This window comes from Bubalus bubalis, chromosome 3 (genome assembly GCF_019923935.1).
Source record: "Bubalus bubalis isolate 160015118507 breed Murrah chromosome 3, NDDB_SH_1, whole genome shotgun sequence".
In the NCBI taxonomy this organism is placed as follows: domain Eukaryota; kingdom Metazoa; phylum Chordata; class Mammalia; order Artiodactyla; family Bovidae; genus Bubalus; species Bubalus bubalis.
Window position 1 is genome coordinate 148,267,638 of NC_059159.1, and position 26,772 is coordinate 148,294,409.

Here is a 26,772-nt window from a genome sequence, read left to right on the forward strand (position 1 = left end):
TTGGCAATTACTTTTTGGCCATGACACCAAAGGCAAAGACAAAAAAAGAAAAAAATAAATTGAATTCCCTCAAAATTAAAAATTTTGCCTGCCTCAAAGGATGCTATCAGTAGTGAAAAAGCAACCAATGAATTGGGAGAAAATATTTGCAAATCATGTGTCTGATAAGGGATTAATATCCAGAGTTTATAAAGAACTCTTTGAACTCAACAATGACAGAACAACCCAGTTAAAAATGGGCAAAGGACCTAAATAAACTTTTCTCCAAGAAGATATACAAATGGTCAATAAGCACATAAAAAGATGCTCAAGTCACTAGTTGTTAGGGAAATGCAAATCAAAAGTGCAATGAGATATCAGTTTATATCCATTAAGATGACTGCCATCAAAAAACAGAATACCAAAGTGTTGGTAAGAAATGTGGAGAAATTGGAACACTTTGCCAGGTTGGTGGGGATAGACAATGGTGAAGTTGTTTTGAAAAGGTATGGCTGTTAATCAAAAATTAAACACAGACTTAATGTATTTTCCAGCAGTTCCACTTAAGGACATCTACTCAAACAAATTGAAAGCAGGGTCTTGAAGAGATGTTTGTGCACACATATTCATCCCAGTATTATTTCTAATAGCCAAAAGGTGGAAGCAAGCCATATGTTCCTCAACTAATGAATGAGTAAACAAAACATGGTCAGCAGAATGAATAAACAAAACATATTAGCGTTATAAAGGAATGAAATTCTAACACATGCTACAGTATGAATGAACCTTGAAGACATTTTGCTGAGTGAAATAAGCCAGCCACAAAAGGACAAATACTGTATGACTGCACTTACATGAGGTTCCTGATGTAGATACCTTGTGATGTCAACCAAAAAAGCCAAGTCTTGGATGCAGTGTTCGTTGTTGAGTCAAGTTGATGATTTTTCCTTAGATCCTGTGATGCGCTGTTCTCAGCAGAACAGAAAGGTCTTCAGCACCAGGTGTCTCAGCCTCACATCATTTCCTCCAGCAGACAGTAGAGTCTGCATCCTTTTCATCTAGCAGAGTTTAGAGTTCAGAGTTCTGTGCCATTCAGCTGTTTCATGAGGTTACTTTCATGCTGTTCCTTTGTTAAATTGTTACAAAATAATGTGATGAATGGGCTTAAGCTTTTTGGACTTGCAAAATACTGAGTTTCCGTTGAATAAGAAGTGCACACTAACAGTGACCATTGAGGGTCACATGTTAATTTTGACCAGTCTACATTAAACTTTTCATAGAACACAACAAAGAATCATTCTCTAATGTTGTGCTTATTATGAATACTATAGCTGTACGTTCTTTAGTCTCTTGAAAATCCTCCTCAGTTCCATGAGTAAATATAACTGGGTTGTATTACTTGTATCTCTCTGTTCTGATCAGCTGCCATTAGAAATACCATAAACAACTTGTCTTTTTCCATGAAGTTTATTCTGTAAGTTCTCAGACCTATCTTTACTACACTGAGCAACAAATTTGTCAGTGCTTCATTTTTCACACACATTTCTCGCCATGTCGCATAAAATACCTTTAAACGTACCATCTCTAACTGCTTGGGGAATGTAAGCAATAAGTAGCTGCAGTTTATAGAAGCAGTACTCTGTGCTATGCTGTCCTTAGTCGCTCTGCTGCTGCTGCTGCTGCTAAGTTGCTTCCGTCGTGTCCGACTCTCTGCGACCCCATAGACGGCAGCCCACCAGGCCCCCCTGTCCCTGGGATTCTCCAGGCAAGATCACTGGAGTGGGTTGCCATTTCCTCCTCCAATGCTTGAAAATGAAAAGTGAAAGTGAAGTCGCTCAGTCGTGTCCGACTCCTAGCAACCCCATGGACTGCAGCCTACCAGGCTCCTCCGTCCATGGGATTTTCCAGGCAAGAGTACTGGAGTGGGGTGCCATTGCCTTCTTCGCCTTAGTGGCTCAGTCATGTCGCTCAGTCATGTCCAACTCTTTGCAACCCCATAGATTGTAGCCCACCAGGCTCCTCTGTCCATGGGGTTCTCCAGGAAAGAATACTGGAGTGGGTTGCTGTGCTGTCTTTCAGGGGATCTTCCCAACCCATGATCAAACCCAGGTCTCCCACATTGCAGGCAGATTCTTTACCAGCTCAGCCACCAGGGAAGCCTAAACTCATTTATGTTCAAAAACAATCCCTACAGAAAATGTGAATCCTTTTGAGGTTTGTTTCTATTTATTTTTTTAATAAATCACCTATATTTTCAAAACATGGTCATGGTTCTCAACATAATTGTTTAATAATAGCATCATAAGCTTCCAATACCAGTGTGCTTTGTTTGCTAAACACATAGGAATATACTTAATTATTGAAGGGATGTATGTTTTCTTGTAACTTGACTCTCATCCCCCCCCAACTTTTGATTGAGATGTGGGTAAAAGAAATGATTTTACCTTCCTTTTAAAATCGCTTAAAGAAAATCAAAACGTCTCAGTCTGCAGTATTGGAGTTGTAGGAAGTGGTGGAGGCTGTGGCAGCTTGAGTGCATTGTATCTAAAAGGTGCAGCTGCAGTTAACTTCCAGGTTAAAACTAATGTTTATATGAAATCACCTACTCAGTTTATAAATGTTGGCAACTAATGCAGAATGAACTTCATGGGCAAAGAAACACAGTGAGCTCGTTCAGATGTCTGACCAACAGTTTTCTTTTTCTCCCCTGAACCCTCACAGTCAGCCTTTCCTCCGCCTCCTGGTCAGCCCAGCTGCCACTTCGTGGATAAGACTTAAGGATAAGATTTAAGATTTGCAGCTGTTTTCGTCTTCCTGTTGGTAGGAATTAAAACCACCAATAAGAATATGACCTGCTTGTGTTTAGCTTTCTATTTAATGAAATCACAGTTTCCTCACTTAAAGATACTGGAGTGAGCATGGATCTAATAGAATACTGCAACAGGGGATGATTAGCACTCGCCTTAAAAAAAAATAAAACCGTGGGACAAAGCCTGTTTTCATGAGCAATTATCTGTTTTTATTTTCATTAAATTAAAATTAGTTTACAGTTCATTTACTGTAAATAAGTCTTTAAAAGTACACGAGTTGAATTCCTCAGAATTTGATGTTTTATCTAAACTGAAGTGGAAATGCCAAGCTTGGTGGACCTGTCATTCCTCTTAGCGAATGAGCTAAGGGGAAGGCGGCTGCCCCAGCCCCCTCCACCACTGTGCGTCTTTTGGTTCCTGACATAGTAATGATTATGGATTGGATTCAGGAACACGCCAGCTCTGTTGCCAGTGATGGACAGTGTCAGAATCACTTAATAGTGATACAAGATTCTTAAGTGCTTTTGGAGTTTGAATAATTTTTATAAAGTAATGAAGAAATGAGATTTAAGTTTTGAAGTAGTTTTCCAGTTACTTAATTTTAACATACAAACTTCTGGCCCTGGTTTGTTTTTCCAGTAGAAGACATGAAAAATTGAGATGTTAAAATGAAAGGGTGCCAAGTCATTGCATGCGTTTTCTGTCTCATCCATGCTGTAGGGGGAACGCAGCGACTGCCGCGTGCCATTGGGATGTCCCTGGCGAAAGAGCTCATCTTCTCTGCACGTGTGCTCGATGGCCAAGAAGCCAAGTCGGTGGGCTTGATCAGCCATGTTCTAGAACAGAACCAGGAGGGGGACGCTGCCTACAGAAAGGCCTTGGACCTAGCAAGAGAGTTTTTACCTCAGGTATTTAACTACTTTTCTTTTTTTTTACCCTTTGTTATAACCTTACAACAAATTGACAAAACCAGTGATCATCTTACCTACCTATAATGTCCTTTGCTTGCTTTCCAAGTAGAGAAGTATACAGGTAGCTGTAAAACTAGAAATCGTATACTAGATTAACATTAAGAGCCTTCAGAATTAAGATTTGAAGGTAATTCAAGACCCTTACTGTAGCTGTACATTGATAATATATTATGTGCGTGTTTATCACATGCAACAGAGATTCCCAGCAACTTAAGTTGTTCGCCAGCTAGTCCTCCTGACCTGAACTGTACACATGGGCTTTCACATTGGATTGTCCCCAAACTGAAACACAAATAAATAAGGAGCCCACAGTCCATTATGTCAAGCGAGCTTTCATTGAGATCACTTAACTTGAGATAACCTGCTTAAATAGCACCAGTTTGTTTATCTTATTGTGTTTGTTTTCATGGTGATGGAGGCCTTGTTTTAACTCCTTTGTGCACAATCCACTTCTTCAGAAGTGCACTTCAAATCTGGGAATCACTGCACATTTACTCACAGATCTTAATCCTCGTGAGCAGTAGTATTAATAATAAACAGAGCATCAGGGGACGTGTTGGAAGGGTTTCTTGATTCTCGCACTCTTTCAGAAGTATTTTTCAAATAGTCCTTTGTTCGGAAATCATAGATTAAAGGATTTTTGCTAAGTAAACAGTTAGTGATTTGTCTTTATTCCCAATGGATTGTAAAACTTTTATAGTTCCCTAACCAAACAGAGACATTACTTTGCCAACAAAGGTCCGTCTAGTCAAGGCTATGGTTTTTCCAGTAGTCATGTATGGATGTGAGAGTTGGACTGTGAAGAAAGCTGAGCACCAAAGAATTGATGCTTTTGAACTGTGGTGTTGGAGAAGACTCTTGCAAGTCCCTTGGACTGCAAGGAGATCCAACCAGTCCGTTCTAAAGGAGATTGGTCCTGGGTGTTCTTTGGAAGGAATGATGCTAAAGCTGAGACTCCAGTACTTTGGCCACCTCGTGCGAAGAGTTGACTCATTGGAAAAGACTGATGCTGGGAGGGATTGGTGGCAGGAGGAGAAGGGGACGAAAGAAGATGAGATGGTTGGATGGCATCACCGACTCGATGGACATGAGTTTGAGTGAGCTCTGGGAGTTGGTGATAGACAGGGAGGCCTGGCGTGCTGTGATTCACGGGGTCGCAAAGAGTCAGACACGACTGAGCAACTGAACTGAACTGAACTGAACCATTTCTGGAGTCAAAATTACTTCCTCTCTAACTCAAGCAGTATTTGTAACCTCTTTTGAGGCCATGAGTTCTTTTGGGGACTCTCATGAATCTCTCTAGAAAAACGCATGCACCCTCCACATTTGTTCGGGGTTCTGTATCCAGTTTCAGGAGGCATTCTTGGAGTTCTTTGTTGTGAGACAGAGCCCAGGTCTGCTGTGGCGCACCTGTCCCCTGCGAGCTGTCAGATGGGGCCTCTCATTTGAGTTGGTTTCTAAAGCCACACTGCCCAGTGTTGGTGCTATTTCAGTCCTTCTCAATTAAGTTACGAGCTGTAAGCTTTTTCAGGGTGGGGCCCTTATATATGTTCATTCCCTGTTTGAGGTAACACAGAGCCTTATACTCTAAATCGATAGAGAGCTAATACAAGACTTTCACTACTTTAAGATTAAGAAAAGCTCTCACTGTAACTTTGGTATTAATGTTTCTTCAAAATATTAAGGAAACATCTAGCTAAAGAGAGATTAAAGGTGTACACATATCAGGAGAAGTGATAGTTTAACTCCATACAGATTTAGTGACTTCCTCTAGCTTAAAACTTGATGACCAGAGCATGTCTCAATTGAAGTAAAGCAGTGTATTTAAGGAAGGTTTGGGCGTAATTCCAGTTCTGAGATTCACAGCCTCCCATGGTCCTTGGATGTGAGTGTTCAGCTCCCTGTTACAGGTCTCCGCCAGGGTGGCGGGTGGCTCATTAGCCCCTTGGTGCCTCTGTGCTTCCTTTCTTTATCTCACTCTGAGAACTGGCTCTCTCGTATGCTATCTCGCTCACGCACATGCGCGCTCTCTCTTTCTCTTTCTCTCTCTCTCTCAGTGCCCGCAGCTCACCCCACCCTAGAGCCTCCTCCCCACCTCCACACTGACATCTGGCCGCACCCTGCCATGTGGTAAACCAGGCTGTCCTCCTCGTCCCTTTCATCTGAAGGACAGCCTCTGAGAACATTAATTGCTAACATTATTTTTCCCCTAGCTGAAGGGAGATGTCAGATGACTTCGGAAAATGTGTAACTGTGAAACTATATGCACAAGTTACAAAGCAGAATTTGAGATGGAACAGTCTTTATTTTTAAAGATCTTGTTACTAAATGATGAGTCTCTAAGTAATCAGGAAACTTCTAAACAATTAGGATTTCTACGTGACTTCTGTATTTGTGTGTATCTACTTCTGTTTTTCTATCTGAGGGAAAAAATGGTTTGTATATATAGAAGAGACACTGGTTTCATATTTTAAAAGAGAAGCTAATTGAATAAGCATTATATCTAATAGTGTTTTCATTTTCCTATTTCTCCAGTTCTGCCCAAAGTGTGGTCTGTGGACTAGCCGTCCAGGCATCCCCTGGGCCCATCCCTGACCCCTGAATCAGTATCACCGTTTTAACAAGGGACCTGGGGACTTGTGTGCATGTGGAAGTTTGGCCAGCATTTGTCTGGGTCAGCTGGTGATAAAAGTGAAAGGATAAAATTCTCATTGAGAGGAGTACTCTGTTTTGTTCTGTTTTTTAGTGAATTGTTGATCTTAAAAAAAAATAGTACATACAAATTACATTTGGAAGAATTCTAACTAAGATACTTGCCTAAGTCTCAGAAAATTGCAGGGTCTTAAAATTTTTCAGCAGATGATTTAGGAATGAATTTAGGTAGGTTAAAACTGATAACCAAAAAAAAAAGGCGTTTTTCATGCCATCATGCGTTTATCATGCATTTATGCACTTATTGGATTCCTTTGTTGTGCCTCTTATTTAGAGCCCCTTGCATTTTAATTCAAAAGGTGCTTAAAACTATACCATTCAATTCTAATTCATCACTCATAACAATTTTCAGGAATTTAAAATGTGATCAAATAAATTCCATCTGGAGGATTGTGGTTTTCTAAGACAAAACCTTCTCGCAGAGGACTCTCAGTTTTGACCCTCACACATCTTGAAGGACTCATCTGGACCTGAAGCTTTTGTGTAATGTGGGAGTACCACCTGGAGGACATGTCTTTACTAGTACATCATCATTGTGATTAATTATTGATGCCCAGGGAAGAACCATACAGATTCACTACCTAAAACAGATGATATCTGCACTCCCATGTTAATCAAGAGCGTCAGCCTCATCTCCAGCCCAGTTCAGTTCAGTTCAATCTCTAGTCATGTCCGACTCATTGCAGCCCCGTGGACTGCAGCATGCCAGGCTTCCCTGTCCATCACCAACTCCTGGAGCTGACTCAAACTCATGTCCATCGAGTCAGTGATGCCATCCAACCATCTCATCCTCTGTCGTCCCCTTCTCCTCCTGACTTCAGTCTTTCCCAGCATCTGGGTCTTTTCCAGTGAGTCAGTTCTTGTATCAGGTGGCCAAAGTATTGGCACTTCAGCTTCAGCATCAGTCCTTCCAAAGAATATTCAGGACTGATTTCCTTTAGGGTTGACTGGTTTGATCTCCTTGCAGTTCAAGGGACTCTCAAGTCTTCTCAAACACCATTTCAAAAGCATCAGTTCTTCTGCGCTCAGCTTTCTTATAGTCCAACTGTCACATCCATACATGACTACTGGAAAAACCAGAGCTTTGACTAGATGAATCTTTGTTGGCAAAGTAATGTCTCTGCTATTTAATATGCTGTCTAGGTTGGTCATAGCTTTTCTTCCAAGAAGCAAGTGTCTTTTAATTTCATGGCTACAGTCACCATCTGCAGTGATTTTGGAGCCCAAGAAAATAAAGTCTGTCACTGTTTCCATTGTTTCCCCATCTATTTGCTATGAAGGAATGGGACCAGATGCCATGATCTTAGTTTTCTGAATGTTGAGTTTTAAACCAGCTTAAACTTTCACTCTTTCACTTTCATCAAGTATCTCTTTAGTTTCTCTTCACTTTCTGCCATAAGGGTGGTGTCATCTGCATATCAGAGGTTATTGATATTTCTCCTGGCAATCTTGATTACTGTTTGTGCTTCATCGAGCCTGGCATTTCACATGATGTCCTCTGCATATAAGTTAAATAAGCAGGGTGACAACACACAGTCCAACCTTCTGTCAAACCACTGATGGGTATGTTAATTGTGCCAAACACTCTTACCTCCTTTTCTTTTTCCTACTTAACTTGTAGGGAGATTTGCTGAACAGTGGAAAGCCTTCTACTGGACACATGCCACCTGCCGACCTCCAAACATCTAGTGTGCTGTGCTGCAGCACGCGTGGGCTCTGCGTCATATGGGGATGCAGCAGTTTGGGGGTTACAATTATGATTTATTAATAATTAAAAGCTGTGCGTGCATGCTTAGTTGCTCAGTTGTGTTCGACTCTTTGTGACCGTTTGGGCTGTAGCCGTAGGTTTCTCAGGCAAGAATACTGGAGTAGGTTGCTGTTCTTCCTGTGGGAGACCTTCCCAGCCTGGTGATTAAGCCTGCATCTCCTGCGTCTCCTGCCCTGCAGGGGATTCTTTTCTCTCTGAGCCATCAGGGAAGCCCAAAGGCCTTGCAAATCTCCTAAAATGAATTTCCCGTCAGTTATCTTACAGCCATTGTTGCTTCTATACTATGGATCCAGCAAAGGGAATTTCTGAATTTAACTGTGATGTACAACATAATTTGCATTAATAATAGTTAAAATATGTTTTGTTTGAATTTTAGGGACCTGTTGCAATGAGAGTGGCAAAATTAGCAATTAATCAAGGAATGGAGGTGAGTGTCCTAAGCTTTTTGTTGGAATAGGTAGTGGAAATTAATTTAAATGAACCATTATTTTTTAATATTCTAAAATATTTACTGCTGTGATTACTGAAAGCTACTGAGGTGTTTTTTAGCTACATCAGTGAATTCATTCTGCTTATAGCTGTAGTTGATTCAGTATCATAATCACAGAATTCAGTAATTTCACTTGTGCCCTGAAGCATATGACATGTTTATTATTTTTGCCATTGAGTTAATAGACTCATTGGCTAGTAGTTCATAGAAAACCAAAACAAAAGAGTATTCTGTGTATTCTCAGCACCATTATCATATTACCAAAAAAAAAAAAAAATGTTCTAAGGAGAACTTCCTGCTGCAAAGCTCCTACTAAGCATGGAGACCATCTTTAACTTTTCCATGTGCTTTCTCCAGTGAGACACACGTAAACCCTGTAGGGAGCCCTGGGGTTACTCTGGTGATATAGTCCAAAGGAGCTGAGGCCCTAGGACAGCGGAGAGATAAGCAGGCCAAGGGATCCACGCAGGCACCCATTTACTTTGGGCTTTGCATTATAGCAGTTGTATTTTGGATAAATTATAGGAATTTTGAAGAAAGACACTTTTTCCTTACAGACCCAGAAGTGCTATATTTTCCTGGGCTTCATAGCAGTAAAACAGGGTTGAATTTGTTAGCAGTAAATACATTTAAAGAAATTTTAAAGGCATTTGATTGGGTTTTAAAAATTCTTTCCTTCTCCAGGGGTATTTCTGACCCAGGGATTGAACTCGGGTCTCTTTCATTGCAGGCAAATTCTTTGCTATCTGAGCTGCCAGGCAATATATAGATATGTCTTATGTACTTTATAAAGACTTCACCTAGATTAACTCATTTGATCTTCCAATAACCCCATTTGGTAGATACTATAATTAGCTACTGGTTCAGATGCACCTCTCTGAGGCAAAAGAGGTTAAGTAACCTGTGTAAGCAAGGTTACACAGCTCGCATATAGTAGATTCAGAATTTGAACCCAGGCAAACTAAGTTTCTTATGCTGGTCATACTTCTGATTTGCTGTATTACATCAAAGAATTCTGTTCTTTTGGAATAAGGTTGTTAAATTTGAATTTATATTGATATACCATATTTTTAAAAAGTAATTCTTGCTAAAATGAGTTATATTTTTATTATCAGGTCGATTTAGTAACAGGATTAGCCATAGAAGAAGCATGTTATGCTCAGGTATGTGATAAAATCTCTATAATTCAATGCAGATACCCCTTACCTTCTGTATAAGTCAACTAAATTATATATCATGAGCAGATTCGGCTCATGCCTATTACAAAATCATACAAATGGGTTGAAATTGTTTGTTTCTTTTCTTTAATTATCACCAGCTCTTGTGACTGATTCTGTTTCACTTAATGATGACTCCTGTCTACATCATTTAGAAAACCTTTGGAATAATTGTTAGTAGCATTTGTTCTGTAGATGTCTCTCTGGCTCATGTTGTGTTTTCTGGGTGTGGTTTGAACCCTCACTCCAGAGCAGAGAGATGGGAAGAAGGCAGCTGTGACCATGTGCCTCTAGGGAACATCAGAGTTTGAGACTCATTGACTTTTCCTGATGTTCTGAACCTTTTCTCCTACTCACTGAAAGTTCACTAATTCAATTACATACTGTTTTCTTTTTTATACACAAATTAATAGGGCTTTTTGTAGAGGAACAAATCTTCCCTCCTCCCTTCCTTTCTTCTGTCCTTTTTTAAATGAAAGATAACATTTTGTTTTAGGGCATGTAAAGTGGCCTAAGAGTTTTGTTCCACCTTTTCTGAGAATTAGAAACTGTGTTAGCTCCCATTTAAGCATGGTAGAATCATGAATTAGAAGCTAGAGCTAGAGTGTTAACTGTGGTCTGTATATATAAATTGCCACCTGTCATTGATGAACACATGCCATGAATGAACTAAATTACAAACCTCTTACAAATGGACAACCTCAGAGTCTGAAGAAAAATTTTAAAAGCATATTTGGCCACACCTTATCAAATGTAAAGGAACAGGAATCGTACAAAATAGTCAGACCACAAGGGAATTAAACTAAAACTCAGTTAAAGAAAGACAGATGGAACCCTACCTATTAATGGTGAGGTTTAATCTTTTTAATAAGATTGAACAGTGTGCTTCTAAATGACATGTGTCAAAGAGAAAGTTTCAAGAGGAATTAAGATATATTTTGAGCTAAATCAAAATGAAAATATAGCTTATCAAAATTTGTGGAAATACATCAAAAATAATGTTTAGAGAGAAATTTATAGCATTAAATGTGTATATTAGAAAAGAAAGTTCTGAAGTCAATTTATCAGAAATGCAAGAAAGGTTATTATTCCTGATCCTGTTGACACTGAAAGGATAAAAGAATACTGTGAACTATGTATGGCCACAAATCTGATAACCTAGATGAAATAGACCAATTCCTTGAAAGATAAAATATACCAAAATTCATACAAGGAAAAACAGATAATCTGAATAGTCTTATGTTTTTAATACAGATTAAATCAATAATTAATAAGCTTCTGAAATAGCACCAGGCCCAGATATTTTTCACTGGTGAATTCTACCAGACATTTAATGAAGAAATTATGCCAATTATCTACAGCCTTTTCCAGAAAATAGAAGCAGAGGGCATATTTCCTAACTTACTCCATTAGGACAGTGCGTGTGTGCGTGCTGACACTTAAGTCGTGTCCGATTCTTTGCCACCCTGTGGACTGTAGCCTGCCAGGCTCCTCTTTCTCCATGCAAGAATACTGGCATGGGTTGTCATACCCTCCTCCAGGGGATCTTCTGAACCCAGGGATCAAACCTGCATCTCTTACATGTCCTGCATTGGCAGGTGGGTTCTTTACCACCAGTGCCTCTGGGAAGCCCAAGGACAGTATTACCCTCATAACAAAACTAAAGATATTACAGGAAAGGAAAACTGTAAACCACTATCTTATGAATATAGATATAGAAATCCTCAACAAAATAATAGCAAACTAAATCCAGCAATCTATAAAAGGAATTATATGCTACAACCAAGTAATATTTTTTCCCCAGATATGCAAGGCTGGTTCAGCATTCAGAAATCAATATAATCCAAGCTAAAGAAGGAACTCTGGTGAAAGAAATCACTATTTAAATAAACAGATAGCTCATATTCATGGATAGCAAGACTCAATATTTTAAGATATCACTTCTTCCCAACTTGATCATACGTGTAGTGCAATCCCAATAAAAATGCCAGAAAGCTATTTTCCTAATACTGGCAAACCAGTTCTAAAGTTTATATGTAAAGTCCAGAGACATAGATTAGCTACCACACTAGTAAGGAGCAAGGTTGGAGGAATGACACTACTCATCTTTAAGACTTACAGTAAAGCAGTAATCAAGAAAGTGTGGTTCTGGCAAAAATAAAGACAAATAGGCTAATGAAACAGAATAGGGGACTCAGAAAATAGATTCATACAAATATAGTTAGCTGATCTTTTACAGAAGAGCAAAGGCAATTCAATGAAGAAAAGTAATCTTGAAAATCAATAGTACTAAAAGCATGTGGACATTCAACTACCAAAAAAAAAAAGAATCTAGACATTAACCTTATACCTTTTACAGAAATTAACTGAAAATGACCTATAGACTTATTTTTAAATGTAAAATGAAAAACTATAAAACTTCTTTAAGTTAGCATAGTAGAAATTCTAGATGACCTCAAGTTTGGCAATGGCTTTTTAGATATAATGCCAAAAGTGTAATTCATGAAAGAAAAAGAATTTATGTTTATTTAAATTAACTTACTACTCTGCAAAAGACACTTTGAAAAGACTGGAAAGATAAGCCATAGACTGGGAAAAATATATTCGCAAAACATATCTGATAAAGGACTTACATCCAAGATACAGAAAAAACTTGTAAAACTCAAATAGCTTTTAGAGTAAGAAATAGTAAGAAAATAGCTCATTAAAAAGAAGATATAAGGTCTGAAGAGATACCTCACCAAAGTAGGTATACAGAAGGCAGATAAGCATAAGTACATATGGTCCACATCATATGACATTAAGAAATGCACATAAAAACAGGATTTCCCAGTTTAGCCATTTCTTACATAATTTTACCACATGACCTAGTGGTCATGCAATTTTGCATTTACCCAGATGAGTTGAAAACCTGTGTCCACGCAAAAGCTACACAGTGGTGTTTATTATAGCAGCTTTACAAAGCTGCTATTCCTAAGTTTTGTAAAACTTGGAAACAACCCAGATGACCTTCAGTAGGTGAATGAATAAAAGCTGTGGTATTAATATATCCATTCAGTGGGGTGTTTGTTACTCAGCAGTGAAAGGAAATGAGCTACTCTGCCAGGAAAAGACAAGAAGGAACCTTAAACACATATGGCTAAATAACAAATTTTAATCTTAAAAGTACATAGTATATGACTCCCAACTATGTGACATTCTGGAAAAGACATGGGGTGGGGTGGTGGTCAGGGATGACTAGGTCAAGCATTAGGGATGTGTAGCCAGTCAACTTGTTTTCTATGATGCTGTAATTAATGGTGGATACATGACATTATGTGTTTGTCAAAATGCATAGAATATCCCTAATGTTACTATGGACTGGTTAATAATACTGTGTCAATATAGGCTCATTAGTCATAACAAATATACCACGTTAATAAAGGATGTTGATAATAGGGGAAACAATGAGGGGCTTGAGGGGAGTATATGGGACTCTGAACTTTCTGCTTAGGTTTTTAGTAGACCTAAAATTGTCTAAAAAATAAACTCTTAATTGTATTGAAGTATGTTTAATAAAATGGAAGAAAAAAGCATATTGGAGTTAGAATGATAAATCTGTTCACATAATTAAATTGTTCAGATGGTTTCACAATTTTAGATTGTCTTCTAATTAGTTTCCTTAGATAAAGCTCATTAAACTTTTATAGTTGTTTTTCATTTTGGGCACAGATAACATACTGTTTTGCTTCTCTTAGACCATTCCAACAAAAGACAGACTTGAAGGTCTTCTTGCTTTTAAAGAGAAAAGGACCCCTCGCTATAAAGGAGAATAGAAGAAACAGAAATCTTTAAAATGCCAATGTAATAAATAATACTCCTGGAAGTACCTTTCAGATCCACATATGCCTCAGCACCTGGAATTGCAGTGACCAAAGTGAAGAACGAGTTATCTGTATACTGAATTAAGTATCTGGAGTGGGCCCATATGCGTACTTTGTTCAAATATGTATCATCATACTCATTCAGATTTGGAAGCTAGTTGTGTATACTGTCAAAAACACCAATTCAAAATTAGGTATACATTTTTAAATACCTCCTGCATATGAGGCTTTCTGTTCTTAATTTTTTTAATGTGAATAATTTATATATTATACTCTCTAGGAAAAAATATTGATTGTATGTCTCCTGTGCTATAGTATGAAAATAAATTTTATTTCTATACACCAAAAATGTGAAGTTACACCAAATAAAGTTTCTAAGGGATTGTATATACATGCACCTACATACTTACATCTCATACTGAAAAAGGAGTTGATAGGATTCTGAGTGAAAATTACCAAATATGAATAAAATTAGTGAAAAGAATACTTGGAAATTTTTCTCTTACCCCATTCTTTTTGTATTGAATAAGTCATTGCATGTTGGATTTTAGAAGAATCCACCTGTCTATTGCTGATTCTATCAGGTGACCTCTTTATGTAGTCAGTCTTAGAATACAGTGTGGATGGTGGAGAATTAAACCAGTCAGAGATTGGGGCCAAAGGCCTTGTGCAGCCAACTGGAGGCCTGGTACAACCTCGAAGCCCTCCTAGCCAGTGGCCTGGCTCCCTGCCCTAACCCAGAAGTAAAATGGTGTAGTAAGGTTGGCCCATTGAAGTGCCTTGGTCCTGGATTAAGGGTGAAGCGGAGTTTGCTCTTGGCTTCCTCTCCCTAGCTATTTGCACCTGATTTCAGTAAGGAAAGAAGGTGAACACGGCAACCCTTTCTCCCCCACCTAACAGCCATCATATCTTTCTAACCCTGTCCAGATAAGCACCTAGAGATGGAGGGGCTCCAGGGTCATGTGAGTTTATTTGGCCTTGCCTGGGGGGCAGATAGGAAGTGTGTGGGAATTAGCTATGTAATTCAGCAAAAGGGAGATGAACAGTATGCTCCCTGAATGAATCTGAGCTAGCTTTATTTTGTATTCATTTTATTAAACCTCACTGCTTTCTGGGGCTGCATCCAGGGCTGAGTCCAGCAGCACCAGCAAAGCCTCCCTTTTCTGGGACCCACCCGCTCCTGTTATTTGCCAGCTCTGGGGTGCCGCACTGTCCCCAAACACTGCAGTGAAGTCAAGTTCAGCATGTGGGTGACTGCCTGTTTCATGCATTTCCACAGCTTTGTTCTTGGAAAGCATAGACTTTGAATTTTTGAAATCATCGAAACTTAGTTTTTAATTTGAGAAATTGAACTCTCAGTCTCGATTCTAAAATCCTTGAGAGAGAGAAGCATGAACTTACCCTTGGCTGATGGTCACCCTGCCAAGAGGTAGGCCTGCTTACGCCCTTGCGCTACAGCCAGCCCTGTGCCCTGTCACCTTTGCCACTGACACTGTGCAGGCTATGATGTTTGCTCAGCTGATCAGTGTTGTATGAAAGGACCTTATTAAAATTCATGTTCGGCTTTGGCGATTGTATCTGCTGGTGTGTACACTTTGCTGACAAAGTTGTACCTAATTCATTTCCTACAGGATAATTTGCAAATAAAGTGCTGGTCCTTGTTTTCATGGTCCTTTAAAGGCATCACCGACTCAATGGTCATGAGTTTGAGTAAACTCTGGGAGTTGGTGATGGACAGGGAGGCCTGGCGTGCTGCAGTCCATGGGGTCACAAAGAGTCAGACACGACTGAGCAACTGAACTAAACTGAAAGGTTTCAGGACCATTTTTCTCTGTCCATGACATTTTCAAAGGCCACTTCCTTTCTGAATAGGAAATAATTATGTTCGCGGGGAAATTGAGTGTGCTGAGTGACTTGTCTCTCCTGTCTTGGATTTGTAGTCTGCTGCTGATTGAACACCATTTAATCTAACAAGTTCTGATTAAGTCACTGGAGTATATGTGAAAGCAAAGACATCCTCCTGTAGTAACTTCCACGTGTCTGCTCAGCTGTCTCTACAGACATTTGCATTTCTCTTGGTTTTCCATTTAGCAAAGCAGTCTTGCTGGGGCGTGGTCCTAACACTCCACCCAGGTTGAGGTCCAATGGCTGGTGGTTGGGGGAGGTGGGAGAGCTGCTTTTTCCAGAGGGAGCACCTGCTCTGATAGGTGAGCCCCAACTTCTTTTGTTTTCCTCCAGAACTTGAGTGTTTTCAAGTCCTTAAATTGAAACCATGTCAAATCTACGGCAGCAAGCCGGAAATGCAGTGGATGTAGCCACACATTCAGACGAAACTAAAGGCGGTTGAGAGAGAGGGAGGGTGATTAACCAGGCACATTTACAATTCAGGGCAAAAACATTTTGTGTTATCTCAGAACAGGAGACCTACTAGTATTGAGGTAATGTAGTGCTGGTTAATTTATAACTTCTCTCTGGAAGGAAAAGAGGTATCCAAGTTAACAGAGGTTCTGAGTCAAGAGAGGACTTGTAATCACGGCCGAGAGAAGACTCGGGTTTCCTGTGACTTGTTTTCTGTGATTTAAAGGGTCATTTCAAGTTTGTGTTGTTTTCAATAAAAAACACCTGGCTTTCCTGTGCTTTTTTTCCCCGCTTTCTGGCTGTCAAAAAACTTAGCTTGTCATACTTTTCCTGACAGTACATAGAACAGCGCTCTGGATACGGACTAGAGTAATTGGGTGTCATTTTGTGGATAGTGTAATTACAGAAAATGCTTGTTTTTCAAATGGACTCATAGCTGGCTACCCGCTGGCCCATTTCCTCACTTGATCTCCACTCCATCTTCTAGTTAGGGGAGGCCCTACATTTGTTTTAATTAGGGGTCCAGAAATCCTGACAAGTAGGCAAACATTTTAAATGTTTAATCCTTCTGTTGTTTGCCTACTCACCTAGTTAAATATTAACTAATGTGTATGTCGACATTTATTGGATTTTATCAGAAGACAATAGAAATTTTCTCATATTTAAACAAGACGTGTACATGCATCACAAAAGAAAAAATAACAGCATTTCAAAGTTACTTGATAATATTTTGATAAAATGAAGAGCCATTCTTCTGTGTTGACGAAACAGGCTACAGATTGTGAGATATGGTTGGGGATGTTTTGGCAGATAGGATGAAAAACTGCTCAAAATATTTGTGGATCTCAAGCCCTGAAAACTCACTGTTTGAGATGTCTTTTGGGGAACATCCCAAAACTCAGCTACCCCTCAGAGGGCTGGCTCCTAATCATCAAACAGTTTGGTTCACACTGTTTGTTTTTCAAACGAAACCCCAGGGTAATACAAGAGAGCTGGGTACCCGGTGAGGAGAATAAAAGACCCCCAAGGACCCTCGAAGACACACGCCTCTCAAGTGGCAGGGCCAGCCTTCGTGACGTTCATCCGTGCAGCACCAGCTTCAAAGTAGGAAGGTGACCCTTCTACAGTGAGCTGACAGTTCCCTGGGACCAGCAAAGTGAGCTCACGGCCACCAGGCTGTCAATCCCATTTTGAAGTATAGAAAACACAGTATTGCATGTTTGGATTCAAGGGAACAGTTTGACAATATCATTGAGGATATTAATGTGCAGGCGACAAGAGAAATAGAGCTGGGTATTGTTAGGATAATAATGACTACAGCTTATGAAGCCCTAAATACCTCCAGGTGTGTCCATCCGCAGTTGTTTACTCTTCATAGCATCCAGGAAAGGAGAGGTGCTGGTTATTCCTGGGATCCAGAGCAGGAAACGAACACAATTTGATAACGGGTGGTAGAGTCTGGGACTGAACCTGAGACTGTTGACTTGTCATTACTGTTAAGCCTGAAATGGCACAACCAATGGCACAACCAAAGACTACCAATAGATGTGTGTCAACCTTTGCCCAAAGTGGTTCCAGTTTTCTTGAGACTCGTTGAGACACTAGATGTGCATATTGAGGGGTCAGAAGACGGGCAGACAGTGTGACGGTTACAGCGATGCCTGCTCAGCGTCTCTAAACTAAGTTTTTTGGCTACCTGGTCACATCCAATACTTAAAAACCTTAGGTAATGGGTTTGTCATTTTATCGTTTAAGAAACTGAAGCCAGAGCTATGTCTCTGGCGGGCATTCTGAATTCAGAGCCCCCGACGCTCATTATGACACCTGGAGGATATGGAGCCAGTCTTGGCAGCTGTGAACAGTGAGTCTGAGGACTCGTGTTTGGTAAGAATACCCATTAGAAAGAAGCGTGTGTGGGTCAAGAGCACCCCGTGCTGCTTCTGGGGAAGAATGATGAGCCTCTTGCTCTATTCTGCACTGGTCAGGCCCACCCCAAGTCTTGTATTCACTTCTCAATGTCGCAGTTCCAGTTGCTTGTAGATTCACTTTGTGCTTTTCTGGAAAGCACACAGGCATTCTTCACCCAAGTTTCAACTCTTCTGAAACCAGTGATGAGGCCATTTGGTAAAAGCATCTCCTCCCTCTGAACCTGTTTCTTCACCTATAAAGGAATCCCATAGTCGTTTGTGATCCCTGCAAAGACAGATCGGGTGTGTCCATGCAAAAGGGCTCTGGAATCAGTAAGGTCATCTTCTACAGAAGTGGTGGTGATGTTTGATTTTTTTCACGTTTTAAAAGAGACCTGTTGGAACAGGTAGGCGGGTCTCACAACCACACCCAGTTCAGGGTCATGTTCAGGAACCTGAATGTTCACCCAGGAAACAAGAGGTTGGGGAAACCTGGTGGCTGTTTTTTTTTTTTTTAACTACAGTGTGAAACTGGACCCTTTGAGGCTGCCAGGGGCCAGAGGAAGCCACACAGGTCCTCATCCCCAACACTCCTCTTCTGCTCTGTTCTATGTTTATCCACACACAGAGGTGAGGCTATGGTCAATAGGGGAAGCTGCTTCCATACTCCCAGGCCCGGAAGCAGCTCCCTGCCACTGAGGTTGAAGAAGAAAGTGGGCAAGGGGTTGGGGCAGAGGACGGTCCCAGAAGTCATCCAATGGCTCCCCTTCAATCCCAACACAGGCTGAAGAGATGGGAAATACGCGGCTGCAAGGACAGCTCACTAGCGAGTTGGGTCATAAAGAAGCACTGAGAGCAGTGACCTGCCTAAGTGGGTCTGTATTTAATAACTACTTTGGCCCTTGGGATAATCCATAACTTAGCAGTAGTTCTTTTAATATTTTGAGGAAAAGTATCTTTAGGCTTCCCTGGTGGCTCAGACAGTAAAGAATCTACCTGCAATGCAGGAGAGCCGAGTTCGATGCCTGGGTTGGAAAGATCCCCTGGAGAAGGAAATGGCAACCCATTCCAGTACTCTTGCCTTGAGAATTCCATGGACAGAGGAGCCTGGAGGGCCACAGTCTACGGGGTGGCAAAATGTCAATCACGACTGAGCCCCTACCAGTTTCACTTTCATCCTTGGGCCTGAATGCCATGCTTATAGTACCAGTTTCGAGGGCCAGGGAGGGAGGATTATCCATTTTCCCATCACCCTGTTGGCTCTCACGTGGCTGCCTGGTGGGCGCCCTGCCCGGAGGAGACTCCAGGAGATTAGGTCCCTGGGGCCACTGAGCCGTGGGAGCACGATGGGTTGCCTGCCCTGTCTACTCCCCACATCCCACTGCCAAGGTTCAGTCCTATTGGCTTTTCAAAGACTGATTGTCAAATGTTCTGCAAACGCAGTCTCTTATGAACCCATTTCACAGAGCAGGGCCTGAATTCTAAGAGAAAGAGTGAAAATCACCGTGGTATCGAGTGACGGCTCGCGAAGGAACTGTGTTCTTTTAGTCGTGCTGTTCGCAGGCCGGGGTTTCAGAGGCACTGGGATGGGCAAATGCACTTCTTGACCTTTTTGAAAGTAGTCTGAGTCACTTTCACTTTCAGCCTCTAAACCTTTCTGAATGAATCCTTTGTGCAGTTTACAGAAAGTGAAGAGCAGTTGGGCAACTGAGAAAAGTTCAAACTCCTCACCGCCTCTCCTACATTGAGTAACATTTCTTTTGAGTTGTCTATTAACAGTTCTGAAACAAACTTTTTATGAAGCCTAGAACTTGCTCATGAGTGGCCTTATTTTGAGCATTTCAAAAATACAAGAAATGTGTTTTGTGCCATAAAAGACAGGAAATGACATCCCACATCTGACTTGGTGGAAAGAAATGTAATTATTGGAATGGTTTGATTGGTATAATTATGCATATTACCTATCAGTCACTCAGATGCTTACAGGACACAAAGAAAGGTGTTTATCTAATATAACATCTAATATGAAAGGTACTGGTTTTGCTATGGTCTTTGTGGGAATGTGTATGTGACTTGTGACTGTCCAACCACTCTTCTAAAAAGACTAACAGGGTGTGTATCCCAGCCCATCCACGGCGCTGGTACTCCTGAGTTCAGGTAGAGTGTGTCATCTCTCATTTGCTATGGGTATTAAAAAATGTTTGCTTGTGTAGATCTGAAAATATATGTCAAATTTCCTGAAAAACTAGACAGACCTGGCATTTTTAAATTCCCCCCAAGCATAAGCTTGTCTTGGAAAGTGAATGTGAGGAGTATTGTGGTTAAAGGGACCAGGGAAAGGAGCCAGCCAAGTCCTGGCCTGGACCAGGCCTACCTGGCTGAGGTCTTCAGCAGATTCAGAATGGAGGCCACATCTGTGAGGAAAACAAAAGACTTCATCTTGTCTATTCATTCGACCTGAGGACAGGGATTTCCAAAGCTGCTGGAACCTGAAAAAGGCATCACTAAGATGTGTTTTGGGGACTCTACTCCATAACATCTGAGTTGATTCTGTGTGTGGAGCCCTAAAATTGATGTTGAGATAAAAGTCACCTTGGTAAACTTCCCTTTGAACTGTAATTCACACACCATAAAGGTCACCCATTCAAGTGTACAAGTCTGTGATTTTAGTATGTTCACAGCTGTACAACCGTGACTACTGTCTAATTCTAGATATTTTCTTCACCCTGAGAAGAAGCCCTGTACCCATTATCAGTCAGTCCTGATTGCCCTTCCCCACAGCCCCTAGTAATCACTAACCTACTTTCTGTCTCTGGATTTGCCTACTTTAAATACTTCATATAAATAGAATTATACAATATATAGTCTTTTATGTCTGATTTTTTTCCACTCAACATAATGTTTTCAAGATATATCCATGGTGTAACATGTATCAGTACTTAACTTCTTTTTATGGCTGGAAATATTCTACTGTATGTATATACCACATTTTGTTTATCCATTCATCAGCTGATGACGAATTTTTTATAGTTGTTTCCACTTTTTGGTATAAATAATGCTGCTGTGAGCACGGGTGTACAAGTATTTGTTGGGAAATATGTTGTCCTTTCAATAGTTTGTGTCTTTTTGGATTTTTTCTGTTTCACTTAAGTTATCTAATTTGTTCACACACGGTTGTTTATAGTATTCCTTTACATTCCCCTTTTTCATTACTGATTTTAGTAGTCTTTTTTTTTCATGGTCAGTCTGTCTAGGTTTGTCAATTTTGTTGCCTTTTAAAGAGGCAAATTTTTATTTTGTTGATTTTTCTTCATTGTTTTCTTGTTCTCTATTTCATTTATTTTGACCCTAATATTTATTATATCCTTTCTTCTACTTGGTTTGGGTCTAGTTTGCTCATATTTTTCTCATTCCTTATGATAGAATGTTAGGTTATTTGATTTGAGATCTTTTTAACATAGGCATTTACAACTATGCAGGTATCTCTAAGAATGCTTTGGTTATATCCCATAAATTTTGATATGTTTGTGGAAAAGTTAGTACAACAGGTCTGAACTGCTGTCCTTGGAAAGTACTGATTCAAGGTTGATCCTTGGTCTGCATTTGGGAACTTAGATGATGTACAATTCCCACCATTTGCAGAACTGATAAGTTATATCTAAACTGTTTGTACAAACAATATGGTTTATGCTAAACACCTGATTTCCTTTTTTGATTACAGAGTTTGGATATTTGCCAGTTGGGGTATGCCTACATGATTACTCCCCAGCAAAAACCCTGGTCTCTGAGTCTCTAATGAGATGTTGGACACACTTCACATATTGTTATAATTTATTACTAGAGGAGTTAAACTCATCCTGTGTGACTCCACTTGGAGAACACCCTCAGAAGCATGTGACCATCGTCCCTGATCTTTGCCCCTGCCTTGCTTCATTTGCTGCTTTTGCTTGGTATCTTTTGATTATGTAGTATGTATGCCATAGCTGTTAATATTTGCTGAATCCTGTGACTCCTAGTGAATTACTGAATCTGAAGACGGTATTGGGACCCTGACATGCAATTTTCTTTTCATTCATCTCAGTGTATTTTATAATTTGCCTTGTGTTGTCTTTTGACCCTTTGGGGGTTTTAGGATTGTGTTGCTAAATTTTAACAGCCTTGTGAATATCCCAGATTCCTTATAATATTGATTTTAAATTTAATTCCATATTGTTTGGTGAACCCACTTCAGTCACATCATTGTATAACTTCAGTTCTTGGCATTTTAATGAGACTTGTTTTATGGCCTAACATATAATCTATCCTGGAAAAGATTTCATGTGTCTATAAGAAGAATGTGTATTCTGCCGTTGGTGGATGAAGTGTTTTATTAAATCTCATTAGTTTGTAGTCTTGCTTTGTTCTTTTATTTCCTACTTGATCATCTGTCCAGTTGGTCTGTCCATTATAGAAAGGGAGGTATTGATGTCTGCAATTATTATTGTTGAATTGTGTATTTCTCCCTTCAGTTATGTCAGTTTTTCTTCATTAATTTTCAACTTTGCTGTTATGCATATATATTTATAATTATTATGTCTTCTTGGTGGATTAACAATTTTATTATTATAAAATGTTCTCCTTTATTTTATCTATACCAACTGTTTCTATCTTTGTTCAGTTGCTCAGTCATGTCCAACTCTCTGCAACCCCATGGATGCAGCATGCAAGGCTTCCCTGTCCTTCACTATCTCCCAGAGTTTTTATCTTAAAGTTTGTTTTATCTAATATTAGTATAGATACTGCAGCTTTCTTTTGATTGCTCTTTACATGGTATAGTTTTCCAGTCCTTTTGCTTTCAACCTACTAATGTCTTTGAATCTAAAGCCTGTCTCGTGTAGACAGCACAAAGTTGGATTATGTTATTTTAATTCATTCTGCTCCTTCTTCCTTTTGATGGAGTGTTTAACCATTTACAATTAATGTAATTATTGATAAGGTGATATTTACATCTGCCATTTTGCTATTTGTTTACTACATGTCACATCTTTTTGTTCCTCTCTTATTGCATTACTGCTTTCTTTGTGTTCAACAGATACTTACTAATGTACCATTTTAATTCCCTGGTAATTTCATTTACTGTTTGTAACTTTGGACTTGTTTTCATAATAGTTTTTTGGGAAATTACAACCTTAACTTACAAATCTATCTTGGATTAATACCAACTTAATTCCAATAGTACATAAAACATCTGCTCTAATGTAGCTTTGTACCCTTCCCTTCCTCTGTACTACTATAACCATATAAATTAAATCTTTATGCATTATAAATCTGTAAGAATAGCTTTATAAAGATTAATTTATGCAGTTGTCTGAATTCTGGTGGGAGGGATAAAGTTACAAACTGAAAAATAATTTCTACTGTTTTTAATATGTGTATAATAATTAGTTTTGTCAGTACACCTAATTTTTTGCATGGATTTTAATTATCCTCTTCTTGTTTAGTTGCTAAGTCATATTTGACTCTTTTGCAACCCCATGGACTGTACCCTACCAGGCTCCTCTGTCCAGGGATTTCCCAGGCAAGAATACTAGCATGTTGGTGCATGTCAAGAATGCTTGGTCAGGCAATTGGGAACTTTGGTTTGGTCTTCACTTCCTATTTGTGCAGAGCCTCAAGGTCAACCAGAGGTAAGGGGGCCTCCTCAAGTCATTCCTGATTGTGCATACAGCCCTGCATGTGCCCATTGCATTCTACATTACTAGGAATATGTCAGAGCTTTACATGCCCCTTGTTACATCTCCTTCTCCCTTTTCTCATTTTCAGTGGTTTGGTCAGTTTCTTGTTTGTGTCAACTGTAATCACTGCCTCAGACAATTTGGATGCTAAACAGTTGTCACTGGTTGTTTTCCACAAGTACTCTGCTGAAAAATCTGTTCACAGTGAGGGAGCTCTGAGTCAGGTCAGATAAAAGCAAGCCTTTTGATACGAGTGGGGTTTTCCCACTAACTGGTTTTCCAAGGAACTGCCAGACAGGTCAGATAATACAGATTTCTAGGAGGAGGGCTGTGGGAAGGCTATAGACATGGTGGTAGTCAGGTCACGGCTGTGCTGATTTTGAGGTTGTTGGCTTTCAAGATATACAAGGGATTTAGAAAGGAGGCTGGATATATGACAGTCACCACAACTAGAGAAAGCCCGTGTGCATCAGTGAAGACCCACCACAGCCAAAAAATAAGATAAATAAATAAATGTTTAAAAAGTCACAGAGCTTAATGTTCCCATTGAGATTCAGTCATCTTTCATGATTAAATGTTCTTTGGAGTGTTGCAAGCCTGTGGTTGAATTCCAAAGTTCTGTAAACTTTGATTTTAACAATTATTGCTCCCATAGAGGAGGAGATTTTTGGAGATTCTCATTATACCAGTCCCACTGATGTCACTCATCCAGCTGATTCTAATGCAACTGTGTGTATCAAGCAATATTATTGATAAACAAGGTATTCAGAGTAGCTGTCTGACCTCTGGTACATCAGAATTTATGTCTATTGAATAAATTGATGTTTGTTGAATAACAATAATAATATATTAATCATTAACTATTAATATTAATGATATATTAATAATTGTCACCAATATAATATTTACTATTGTTATTATTTCAGCCCCAAATATTTGCAGCCAAAATGTAAAGTTTATTTGCAGTCAGTAAAGGATAGGGTTTACTGCTGCGTTGTCTTTTAATTGTATGCTCTGAAGATGGACTCAGGAAACAGATATTTTCTGCTTCAGCTGAGGCTGCTCCCTCCTTGTCATGAGTTGGCTTGGTCTGCTGAGAATTTGTATTTATTCAACCACCAGTGGCTAAACTGATAGCTGAAGATTAAAGCAAGTCAATCCATAAATACAGAGTTCAAATAATCAAAGTCAAGAGTTAATTATTGTAATTCTAGCATTTATAAGTGTTTTATGTTTTAGGAGAAATATAAGCTTTTCTTCTATGTGGGTAAATTCACGTTCCATTGTTGAACATGAAGAATATAATGATAAAGCAGCTTATTAATTTGAACTTGTTAGATCTTGGGCAAGATTTCAAATACAGTAATAGTTTGTTAATGATGGAATCCAAGAGTTCTTACAAGTTCTTACAAGAAAAAGTATAATGAAAATAACACGTACTGATTTGATTATTTCTAATATCTACTGGGAAACCAGCTATATTCCCGTTGGTACCTAGAATGTATAATCGTCCCTGGGTTAAGTTTCAGAAGAATTTTTTAGTTACAGTGTCGTTGAGAACAACAGGTAGTTTTTCAGAGTCCTCACACCTCCACTGGCACTGTTAATTTTCACAGCTCCTCAAACATATTGGCCATTGTTAACATGGCTAATTGCTGGTGTGCTACACTAGAGTCTGTGTTGATGTTACAGAAACAGTTTATGCTACACAGACTCTTTATTCATGTAGTAATTACAGCATGTTTATCCTATTTCGCAAGTGTTCTCTTTGGATAATACTGGCAAGATTAAGTAATAGTTTCTCGCTAACAGTATTGCTCAAGAACATCAAACATGATGGATTGAGATTTGATGTATTACACGTATGTCTTTGGCTCCTGGCATCTTTGAGCTTTTACTTTTCTTACGTATAAAATAATCTTACAGTGGGGCTATGTCTATTGTTTCCAACACAAATGCCAGGAACTATTTGAGCAAAATATTTGATTTTCATTTTAATGGATAGTTTTTGTAATGACCAAGTGTAACACATCCCAGCCAGCCACAGCTCTCTGCCAGAAACCAGGCACTTCAAAGAGTCTTCTTTTTAGAACTCCAAAGGAACCAAAATGTCTATTTCACCATATCATCCAACTTAATTATTGGCAATAAGTGACTGTTGGCAGGAAGGATGCATCACATGGTTCCAGTTCTGCTTCAGAAAAGGTCAATAGGAGGCACAAACTCTGGCCTGCATTGTGCAGACGTGGGCTTGGATCCCCGACACGTGCTCCAAAACCCATTATGCAATGTGACGCTCACTGATTCATGGCTGCTTGCACAAGCTTTTCATTACCCTGAATACAAGCATACTGGGAATGATTAACTTTGTGACATAACTCTCATCACACCACCATGGAAGATTCACACAGAGTTCCAAAATCACGTGCTTCAGAAATAACCCAATGTGTTTTGGCTTCTTAATGGGTCTGTGATTAACAACTGCTTTAAAGCTACTGAGTGAAACAGAGAAACCTATTTGGGAATTTTGTCCAGAGTGGGGGTTTCATGAGCTTGGTTCATGCATGAACACGCCTCTATTTTATTTTAATTTTGCCTTTTGTATTCTAATTTGCTATGAAAAACATCAGATCTGTTTTGCAATGCTCCATCTTATGAGCTCAATACTGAATATACGTTACTTTTTTTTCTTTATTATTTATATTAGAGTATAGTTGATTAACAATGTTGTGTTAGTTTCATGTCTACAGCAAAGTGATTCAGTAACACATATTTTTGTATCTATTATTTCTCAAGTTCTTTTCCCATTTAGGTTATTACAAAGTATTTAGCACCATTCCCTGTGCTATACAGTAGGTTCTGTTGATCATGTTATATATAGTAGTGTGAATATACAGTTGCTATTATTCAACATTTTGGGGCCACAAAGCTATGCCTCTCATATCCCCCAACATGACAGATAGTTAATATGATGCTCGTTATT

General features: G+C 39.4%; 1 protein-coding gene across 3 annotated transcripts in view; it reads left to right on the plus strand.

Moving 5' to 3' along the window:
• AUH (AU RNA binding methylglutaconyl-CoA hydratase) overlaps positions 1–14,294 on the plus strand; it is a 178,883-nt gene extending 164,589 nt beyond the window's left edge. For all 3 annotated transcript variants that reach the window (XM_044940321.2, XM_006067986.4, XM_044940320.2), the window contains 4 exons: positions 3,510–3,697; positions 8,617–8,667; positions 9,846–9,893; positions 13,685–14,294. In XM_044940321.2, coding sequence (XP_044796256.1) covers positions 3,510–3,697; positions 8,617–8,667; positions 9,846–9,893; positions 13,685–13,762 — 365 coding nt within the window. In that variant the 3' untranslated portion in view covers positions 13,763–14,294. The remainder of the gene's footprint in view (positions 1–3,509; positions 3,698–8,616; positions 8,668–9,845; positions 9,894–13,684) is intronic.
• Positions 14,295–26,772: the final 12,478 nt, after the last annotated feature.